The sequence below is a fragment of the Hoplias malabaricus genome, chromosome 6, assembly GCF_029633855.1.
Source record: "Hoplias malabaricus isolate fHopMal1 chromosome 6, fHopMal1.hap1, whole genome shotgun sequence".
In the NCBI taxonomy this organism is placed as follows: Eukaryota; Metazoa; Chordata; class Actinopteri; order Characiformes; family Erythrinidae; genus Hoplias; species Hoplias malabaricus.
In genome coordinates this window covers 17245853-17257278 of record NC_089805.1, presented here as the reverse complement: position 1 = coordinate 17257278, position 11426 = coordinate 17245853, and the positions used below count along the sequence as shown (strand labels likewise).

The following is an 11426-nucleotide window of genomic DNA, read 5'->3' as shown; positions in this document are numbered from 1 at the left end:
GCTTATTCGTTCATTCATTCATTATCTGTAACCGCTTATCCAATTCAGGGTCGCGGTGGGTCCAGAGCCCACCTCAAATCACTGGGTGCAAGGCAGGAATATCAGTCCTGCAACACACACTAACTCACATCTACGGACACTTTTGAGTCGCCAATCCACCTACCAACGTGTGTTTTTGGACTGTAGGAGGAAATCGGAGCACTCGGAGGAAACCCACGTGGACACAGGTAGAACACACCAACTCCTCACAGACAGTCACCCGGAGCGGGAATCGAACCCACAACCTCTCAAATATTCCTTTCAAAACTGCCTGGACAACTTAATTTAAAATTGTATCAGTATAAGAGCAGTTATGCGCATTCAGTATTTTGATAACAGCTTATTTGACAGTAGGTTCTGAATGTAAAAATAACTGATCGATATACTCAATAATTTCCTGTGTTGCTCTTTCTGATACATGCAGAATTGTCTGCAGCTTTTAAAAGAAAGGCACAGACACAGGCGAACACGCAGACCGGGGAAGCAACCGGGAGTGCTCATTAAACTGCAACAAAGCGGATTACGCACACAGCTACCGAGCATTTGTTCGCTCCATAAGCAATAAAATGGACGAACGTTCACTGCTAACCAGCACTATGAAGGACCTCTCTCTCTTTGCTGTACTGTGCTTTACTGAGACCCGGTTCACGCAGACAATGCGCTTGAGATCCCCGGCCACAGGGCGAACACGACGCTCTCAGGGAAGAAAAATCAAATAGGGCTGGTGTACAGATGTCACAGTGTAACAGACTGTGGAGTCCTGCAAGTTCCTGAGCACAATGATCACCACGGACAACAACATTAGCTCCATCGTCAAGCGAGCTCAGCACAGGATGTACTTCCTGTGTCAGCTGAAGAAGTTCAACCTGCTCCAGGAGCTGATGGTGCAGGTTTACACAACCATCATAGGGTCTGTCTGTCAATGCAAGTATCACTCATAGATGACATTCAACCTGGTATACAAATATAACCATAGACATAAGGGACAATATAAAACAAACAAATAGCAAACAAACAAAATAAATAACATGCAAACCCTCAATAACGCACCACCTGGTACCATCCTATCCACTTATCCCATCCACTTATTTCCACCCCAGAAGTGTCCAAGATTATATGTATATCTAGATTATTCGGGTCAAAAGCCTAGCAGACTATGTATCTACTAGCTGCTAAACAGTATATATATATATATATATATATATATATCCATACACCTACAACTACAGTCACAAAAACAAAGATATGACAGACCTAACCATATTGACAACCTAGATGCTCAAAAAAAAGATTTTTTTCCAGTGCTCTAGAATCTGATGTGACAAACCATCAACACACTGCCATAGCCAAATTAGGAGAAAATGAAAATGTTCTCTTGTTTACCCTCTCCTCTGATGAGAGCAGTATGCGCAGAATGAATAACTAGACTGCAATATTTGTGGTGTTACCCTTTGGCACAGAACTCACAAAAGCCTTAGTTTCTGCACTCACAGTAAAATTATGCGACTGTCCAATGAGTTCAATTTGAAGCCTTGATGGGTAACAAAGAGTGCATTATTTTGAGGTTTCTCAGCTCTCACAGCACCTTTCCAAACTGTTTTCTTCTTTCCATTACGGAAAAACAAAGACCTTGTTAAACTGGAACCAAAGAGGGCTGTGAAGCCTCCGTAGCTGCATTATCTTCTACTTGACCTGAAACAGGTTGTGCATCTTGGCCATGCTAAATAGCGAAAAGGTACCAGACTTTCTAGGCTTTCATCAGTGGATACAGGATGCTGTTGTCTGGATATTTTTGGACTATTCTCAGTTCTGCAGTGACACTAAAGGCTTTAAAAACTCTAGCAGCACTGCTGTGTCTGATCCACTTGTACCCACACAACACACACTAACATACCACCACCACATCAGTATCACTGCAGTGCTGAGAATGATCCACCACCCAAATCATACTCTGTGGGGGTCCTGACCATTGAAGTGCAGGGTGAAATGGGAATAAGAAAGTATGCAGAGAAACAGGTGGACTACAGTCTGTAATTGTAGAACTACAAAGTGCCTCTGTATCGTCAGTGGAGCTGATAAAATGGACAATGAGTGTAGATACAAGGCAGATTTTCTTAATCCAGGCATCATTCAGTGCATATTTATACAAAGGGCATATTCTCCATATGTGGAGAGTCTAAACATTATGTATGTTATGGGCTAAAATCAGTTCATTTTAAAACATGTCTTGACCACCATTTGTCCTTGTCAGGGAATAAAGTAGAAAACATATATGTAAATGAAATTCAGTATGTAAGTTTCCACTCTTGGTCTTTTATCATCGCTTCCATGATTTTACATGGATTACATTGGTTTACTGTGGTGTACAGAGATTTTCATTATTTTCATGTTTGGTTGTTTTTTCTTCTTAATGGTTTAAGTAATCCCACCATATTCTATGATGCCGAAATCTGGGCTCTAGAGTAACTAGTCCATTGGCTCCATTCGGTTTTGTTTGCTTATTTCCTTTTCTTCACATTCCCTTTACTTCAGTGGTATAGGGTTGAGTTGACTTCTCACTTTCGAAGTATGGACATCTGTGATTTTTTTTTCCAGATCTGAAGCTAAACTGGAAATACAGTTTAAGTTAAATTGTAAGAAATACCTCCTAAATTGTACTTAATGGCCATATTGACTGGATATTAAGTGAATGAGCAATAGTCTCTGACTTTTTCACAGTACTGTACATTTTTATAAATAATATATATAAAATAATAATAATAGCAATGATATAAGCTATTATATCATATATATATATATATATATATATATATATATATATATATATATATATAATAGCATATATATAATATATAATATAAATATTAATAATAATAATATAATATAAATAATACTAATGTATGCATAATTCAGCTGGGAAAATCAGCTTATCCACAGGTGTCAACTTTCACTTTTGTCCCATAGGCAGGAAAGCACAGACTTTGCCCAGTCCCTATCCGTCTCAGGTTTATTTTGGCTAAAGTCAGTTATTTACTCTCTGAGATAGTATATCTCAGGGGATAAAGTTTCTCTCTCTCCCTTTCTGTCACTTCTATATGGTGCTTTTTTTGTGCTCCTTGTAGCTTTATGATAGCATCCATGACAGATAAACAAATAAATACCTGCTATTTTCCATAGTTACTGTTATACTCTGAGCCACACACAGCATATTCCCAGCCACAGAATATGACAGCGCATGTACACTGTTAAAGAATGTTGTTCACCATTAGGGAAATGTTTTGGAAAAAAAAGTCTAAACAGAGAAAAATTTCAGCACACATCAAAATTTGAACCTCGTACATTTGGTTGGTAATATTGCCAAAATAAACCATTATTTACTATATAGTGAAAATATTGACAAAATCCATTGACACTATGTGCTATTATATTGTGAATATTAGACCTAATATAAGCCTATAATTCAGATATCAGAAATTGAGGAATAAAATGGCTTTACATGAAAATAAAGATGTTGTTCATATGAAAATGTTTTGTTTGTTTGCTAAATGTACTGTATGTTTCTAAGCTCAGAACAAGCATATTAACATATATTTTACATTGTAACACTTTTAAAATTACTCTTTCAGAAAGATAGTTTATTTAATGCTGCCATCATTTTAGACTTTTAAATAGTGATTGGAATATATTAGTTAGTCTAGCCATCAGATTTACAAACAATGATGTATTTTGCATCCACTATGAGATCCACATGTAGTGGGGAGCACTAGGGGTGGGGCTATTAAAGCAGCTGCTGAGTCAAATTAGCTGAGTCAAGCCAAGTCAAATTAAATTAATTTGTGTGGCGCATTTTACAACCTGATGATGTCACAAAGCAGCTTTACAGTTGAGAATAAAAACAACAATTAAATTAATATACACAGGTGATTTGTTTTATGGTGGGCTCTTTAAATATAAACATTTCAGCTTCAAACAATATACAGGTCCTGCATGGTGACTGCTAAAGTCAACAACAAATAAATGTACAGATTTGTTTTTCCTAGTCCCCCCGGGTGCCCTCCATACAATGGTGAGGATATGTTCAGTAAAAACTAATATATGCTCATACTGACCACCTCAGCTTACCATACCACTTGATATTATGATATTAGGACATTTTTACTTATCACTCTCAATAACAGTTGTTTTTAAATTTAAATGTACTCTGGGACTGAGTGTGCAGGGTTCAGTTTGGCCAGATTTGTTTTTGACACATATTGACCCTGCTCAGCTTTTTACTATACTTTCCAAACAGACACAATAACCCTTCACACAAAAGATGTCAGACTCTATTGGTGCCTCCAACCAGTTTTAGCCAGAAGCGTTGCATGTGGTATCGCTGGAAAAAAAGAAAAGGGGGAAAGTACAAATACAACCCAAGTGTGGTTAACCTGCTGCTGTCTGCTTGGCTCTTTGTGCTGCAGTCTCAAGAGACCACTTTCCATTCACTAAGCTAGGGTAAGAAACCACACATTTCCTTTAGCTAAAAGCTTAATTAACTAAACAGTTTAAAGGTATTTTGATAGGGACTTTCATGGCTGTGGCTGGGTTTTGTAGTTTCTGGCTTGCAAAGAAAGAAATGGACAAAAGTTTGTGGAAACCTGTTCAATAGCTTGATTTTTATGAAGCCTGTCAACTGATGTTACCCTTTTCTGATGTAAATACTTCTGTTTTTCTAGCACAGTTGTAAAACCCACATCAGAGTGACTATATTCCAAAGGGTCTTTAGATTACTGTTACATTTATTTGTGTATTTGTCATGCCATCAGGTGTGGAATTATCTTGACTATGGATATTTTATATTGATGAATAGTTAAGGGCAAGTACTGGCAAGAGGATCACATTTACATAATTAAACTGTATTGTCTGTGTTCACAAAAACTATATTGCACATCTGCACAGCTATATTGCAAACCTTAATATTTAGAGATTAAAATAGTATGTATTTCAAGATTAAAGAAGTAATATTTTGAGAATGAAGTCATAATATTTGACACTGGACAAACTAGAGATTCCCACAGCAAGAACACATACACTTTTTTCTTTATTTTGTGACGTTTTTCATAAAATCATATTCATTTCTGTTATCAAACCACAGTAAATAACATTTAATATACTTTTAGAATACAGTTTTTGTAGATTCAATATAAGTGCTTTTCAGAGAAGCTGAAGTTCCTGTGTTGTACCATGAAACACATTGTAGACGCACAATTGGAATTAGATGCTGTTGGGCAGACCCTAGTGAATTTATATTCTCAAAATATTAAGTGTACACAATGAATGCACCTTGTTGATTTCACTAATTTAAAGGAGTGGCCACAAATTTTTGTATATATACAGTGCGTTTCACAGTGTAACTCAAAATGTATCATTTACAGTGTTCGTCATATTGAGGGGTCAGCATGGAAGCTTCCAGTTGGGATAAGATGCATGTGGTGATAGTGGGGTTTTTACTGGGGTAAGTAGTCTTTTAAAGTTTATACAGGGTAATTTCCCTAAAGCCTTAAGAAAGTGTTTTTTTGTTTGTTTGTCTGTCTGTATTTTGTTAAATTCTTCACTCTACAACTGCTTATGACAGCTGTATCTGATTGGAATCCCATTTATTGAGTTAAACAAGTTTTCTATTGGACCAAATGTGATTATTTGTGCTTTTTGCCTACCTAGCTTTATTGAGGCCAAGTGAAAAGATCATCTAATCATATTGTGTCCATAATCAAATAAACAATAAGGCTGCCCCCAATCCCCCACACCCTAATTGGAAGATTAAAGAATCAATATGATGATTTCTACTGAGATCGCATATGCCTTTAAAAACAAGGTTCCATAAAGGGGGGAACCACTTTTAATACATCCCTTTTAATACATTAATCTATTTTTAAATATAGTACTGTAAAAGTAATGATTAAAAGACTCCTGCACAATGCAGATGTTCCAATAGGTTCCATAAACAGCCATATATCAGAGCAATTTGGAAACCATTTTTTGCTTTCCTTTTAGTCTAGTACGGAATCTAAGACGGCGGCACGGTGGAGCAACAGATAGTGTCACTGTCACATAGCTCCAGGATTCTGGATTTATGGGCTCGAGCCCCTCGTGACTGTCTGTGAGGAGTTTAATCTATTCTCCAAATGTCCACATGGGTATCCTCCGGGTGCTCCTGTTTCATCCTACTGTCCAAAAACACACATTGGTAGTTGGAATGGCTACTCAAACATGTGCATAAGTGTGACTGAATATGTGAGTGCGTGTCGCCCTGTGAAGGACTGGTACCCCCTCCAGGGTCAGAATACCATTGTCAGTGAACACAGTTCCTCGCTCCATCTACAAGTGCAAGTTAAAACTCTACAATAGAAAGTGAATGCCTTATATTAACAATGCCTAGAAGTGCCATCGGCTTCTCTGGGCCTGAGCTCATCTAAGATGGACTGACGTCGTGTCCTCCAGGCCAGAGAGGAAAAGGACTGTCCAAATTGATATCAGCTCAAAGTTCAAAAGCCAGCATCTAATTTGCACATCTGTGAAGGCACCATTAATGCTGAAAGGTACATATAGGTTTTGGAGCAACATATGCTGCCATCCAAGCAACATCTTTTTCGGGGGGCATCCCTGCTTATTTCAGCAAGACAATGACAAGCCACATTCTGCACATGTTACAACACCATGGCTTCATAGTAAAAGAGTGACTCAGAGTTGTAGAGTGGCCTGCCTCAGTCTAGACCTATCTGAAAATGTGTGGCACATTATGAAGCGCAAAATACAACAACAAAGACCCCAGACTGTTGAGCAACTGAAGTTGTACATCAAGCAAGAATGGGAAAGTATTCCTCCTACAAAGCTTCAACAATTAGCGTCCTCCGTTTCCTAAACTCTTATTGAGTGTTGTTGGTTGGTTGGCTATTTTCAGTCCAGCAGTGACATGGAGGTCTTTAAAATCTCTAGCAGCACTGCCATGTCTGCTCCACTCATAGCAGCAAAACACACAAATCCATTACCATCACATCAGTGCACTCTGCCACAAAACCACAAGACCACTATAGAACAGGGAGACATGGGAAAAAGAAAGCATGAGAAAGTGTGCAGAAAAACAGGTGGACTACAGTCTATAATTGTAGAGCAACAAAGTGCTCCTGTAGGATCAGTGGAGCTGATAAAATGAGCAATGAGTGTAGATACAAGGTAAATGTTCCTAATTCAGTGATCATTCATGTGTATACACATTTCCATTGATGGCAGTATGGACAGCAATAGAGCATGTTACAGCCTTTCAAGGAAGATATTGTCAGTAACAGATTTCATGAATGGCAATTGAGAGAAAATTTACAGTATACATTATCTACATTATGTATTTACAGAAAGCAATATGAGCAGCAGAAGTACAAAGTACAGTAAGTGGGATTGCAATTTCTTAATAGAAGAGGCATTCAAAAGAGAGACAAAAAGTCTTGCAGTTGGAATAACTGTTAGATTACCCTGCATGTGTTAAATGAGTGTTCATTTAATGTGTAAATGCTGCAGAGTGTGCATGTTAAAAGAACAAAGTGACAGTCCACGGGGGTGGTGTGTATTCAATGAGGTGCTTTTGAAGCTACAGTCTTTAGAAAGCAGCTGTTTCTTAGTCTGTTTGTCAGTGTGAGGAGAGCCCTGTCCTGTATCTGTGCTGATGCATAGACACTGTCCAGGTATGGAAGGTCAGTCCAAGTGATATGCTCTGCCTCAATGACCATGCAATGCAGAAGTTTGTCTCTAAAACCATGAAGCTGGAGTAGAACAGTCATGGAAATAATGCTCTCAATTGTGCTGCGACGTCTTGTGTCTTTTTCAGCTTTCTCAAGAAGGACAGACTTGGTTATCAAGTATACTTTATGAAGTATGAGATGTTAGGAGAATATGCTAGGTGTTTTTAACACAAAAAAAGTTGTCTAATAATGCCAGTATTAGCCTGACCTAAGTTGGAACTAAACATTTGAATATGAACACTGTGAATAAAAAGCATACATCTGCCTTCTAAAATTACATGAAAAATTCAAAAAGGTGGTAAATTCAAGAAAAATTATAGCGGTTTAGTCACTCTTTGCCTTTCTCTTGGATAGGTTGACATATTAGTGAAATTATGTAGACATTGGCATGTAAATAGATTAATTATGGAACGTAATGTTTTAGCAATTAAGGTCCAAATTCTTAAACTTGTCTTGCATTTATTCATGTAGGTTCAGATTTCCTCAACCTAGAAACAAATGAGTTTCACATCTGGGGAGGAGTGGGAGGCTTCTTTAAGGACATTTAATTAGCAACGATAATAGGTCCAACATTAAACTAATGAAGCAAAATTTGACAGAAAATCTGTCTGAGACATGTTGTAAATATGAATGTTTGTGGACCTATTCACTGCACAGCATGCTTAAGGTTTCATTTAAATAAATGTCCTCTAGATTGGCCTGTCCAGTTTGTGGTGCAATCCAGCGCCCAGACTATGATGACACACCCACGCCGGAGATATTTAACACCTCCTGGATGGCAGAGATCCCTGAGAACCAGCCTCTGTCTGAGGTCACTATGCCTGGCACCCACAACACCATGGCCCTGTATGGAGGATTCTTGGCTCAGTGCAACTCCTGGCCTCTGGCACAGCAGCTCCAGGCTGGCATTCGCTTCCTTGACATTCGAGTTCGGCACATACGGGGCAACCTCACCATCCATCATGGCATCTCCTATCAGTGGGCTCACTTTGGGGAAGTTCTGGAGGACATAGAGGTATTTTTGGAGCAGTATCCAACAGAGACAGTGTTGATGAGACTTAGAGAAGAGCTGAGTGAAACAAGAGCTATCTATGGGGCAGTGGTACGCTACGTGCATCAATACGCCCACTGGGATCTGCTCTGGCACAGCCGGCTGATGCCAACAATGGGAGAAGCAAGGGGCAAGATTATCATCCTGCAGGACTTTTCTGGACCTGACCTGGGCATGCGCTACTATTCACTGGACATTGCTGATTACTGGCAGGTAAAAGGGTTAATAATATTAAGCCAACTCAATACTCTTTGAGAAGCAGTATTCGTCAGTAATGCTGAATTTCATTTATCTTGCAAGTCAAAAATTGGAGCTGGGAATGACACGACACCTGGCCTGAATGTGTTCCATTCAGAAAAACCTATGCCCTATTGTTAGCTTGTTCCTATTTAGCATTGTTAGTGATGCCAGTTGATATTTTATTATCTAATCACAATGGAAACACATGCACATATACAAGTTGGACAGTACAACTAATTTAATTGGACACAAAGAGATAGCATCACTAATAAACTGTAAACATGAAACTACAGCTTTTACACACTGTCAATGTGCAGGCAGCCATCTTGGATTCTGAACTCCAGGGTTAGTGAAGCTCTCCCAACTTTCTGAATACGAAATCTGCCTTTGGTGTACTTTGAACTTAGATATTCTATTTGGAACATTCAAATTAAATGGAATGCAGCATTATGCCTCATATCCCCACTTATGGTTCCATGAGTCTATATAAAGAACCTACAGAATTCTCCAGCAAATAATTACCATTGTTATTAGCATTCAGACAGAGGCTTTACATAGCCTTTGATTACAAGTTAAAGATGTTTGTTCTGTGTTGTGTAAATATATCAAATTGGAGAAAAGACACTTTGTGCCAGATATTAGCTTGTGTTGCATTAAAGCACAAGTAACCATCTGGACTCTTATATCCGCAGGTGTCTTCCCTCCAGCCTGAGCAGTTGGATAAGAAATGGATGAACGTCTATAATCACCTGGAGAGGGCTGAGGTGGGCAATAAAGCCCGTATGTTCCTCACATATTCCAGTGGGGCTAGTATTTTGGCCCACCCCAGTGCACTGGCCAAGCGTATTAATCTGCGTCTCTATGAGTACCTCACCGCCCGAGCAGGACAAAAGAAACGTTACGGCATCATTGCTATGGATTTCCCTGGGGCTATGCTGGTCAAAACTATCATTGACTTCAACTAAAAAGAAACATATAATCAAGGCTGGATGAGTGGAACATTAAAAACAGTTGTGTATTTTCTGTCAGACAACCTCTGTAAAATGAAATATTTTCTGTATTTTGTCATTGATTCATAATGTAATTTTTATGTAGTAATATAATATGAAGTAAAATAAGTTTAGTGTGACAGCATTGTAAAAATATCATACACACACCCTGTTGTGGGCCCAACCCCACATTGACACTGCTTCACTTAATATAGTACACCAGTTCTCAATATCCAGCTAACAGCAGCAGATGTGCAGTATGCTGTGACCTCTGATGAAGGTTTTATGGGTGACTAAGAAAAACTGTGCAGCTACAGATGACTTTACGTCTACAAGGCAGACCAACAAGGTAGGTGGTTGTAACAGAGTGGACAGCGAATGGACACATGGTTTAAAACTCCAGGAGTACTGCTGTGTCCTATTCACTCATAGCAGCATAATAGGTACGAACACCCAACCACAACATTAGTGTCACTGCAATGCTGAGAATAATTCACCACACAAACAATACCTGCTCTGTGCTGGTCTTGTGGGGAATAAAACCACTGAAGATGATGATGATTGATGATTTTTATCTTTTCCCAAATCTAAGTGAAAAGTGATTTTTTTGAAATACCGATTTCTTTTCCGATCCGATACTGAGTAAAATCCAGGCTGTTACCTGTGAAACTGATCCGATACTCATACTTTCAAATCATTGAAAGCTTCATTAATAATAAAAGACATCAGAGTAATGTATTTATTTATTTATTTTAAACGTTGAAGTATATTGAGGTAGCAGCTCATTATATTGAGTGTTGCTGCTCTTGGGGAATCATTGGAATTAAGGTTGTATGAATGCAATCTGCTGTTTGACATTGGGGAAAATCACAACCCTTGGTTAACCTTTTTATATCAAACTGTGGTCCTTTTCCAACTTCTGAGTTACAGCAAACATTTGATGAAAATAAAGTGGCAAAGCTTTAGCACAAAAAATGGTTTGTTTCGATGACATTTCTGCTATAATACCCTGAAATACAGTGTACAGCTAATTACTGTTAAGATATTGGTAAACTACACATATATTGCTCAGCTTTATATATTTTCACAAAAGTACTGTATAGTGCCTCTGTTACTGTCTGTGAACTGGTATAATGTGAATATACCTTTTATCATCCAGCCATTGTGGAAATAACATAAAATCATTTCATAAAATCACAAAGGTCATTTCTGATGCTGCCATATTAAAAAATTAAATTAATGTGACACTCCTTCCTGGTTCAGCTCATCTTCCGATAAAATAAAATGGAAAATTTGTAAAGATTAACTGAATTAGCATATCTTTGAAGACAACTT

At 38.3% G+C, this 11426-nt stretch overlaps 1 protein-coding gene across 1 annotated transcript; it reads left to right on the top strand.

Annotated features, from left to right (window-relative positions):
* The first annotated feature begins 4495 nt into the window (after nucleotides 1-4495).
* Nucleotides 4496-11105, top strand: si:dkey-266f7.9 (uncharacterized protein LOC100006223 homolog). Its single transcript, XM_066675759.1, has 4 exons — nucleotides 4496-4533; nucleotides 5454-5533; nucleotides 8505-9075; nucleotides 9795-11105. Exons 2-4 carry the CDS (start codon nucleotides 5478-5480, stop codon nucleotides 10065-10067), a joined length of 900 nt encoding a protein of 299 aa, XP_066531856.1. The 5' UTR covers nucleotides 4496-4533; nucleotides 5454-5477; the 3' UTR covers nucleotides 10068-11105.
* The last annotated feature ends 321 nt before the right edge of the window (nucleotides 11106-11426 follow it).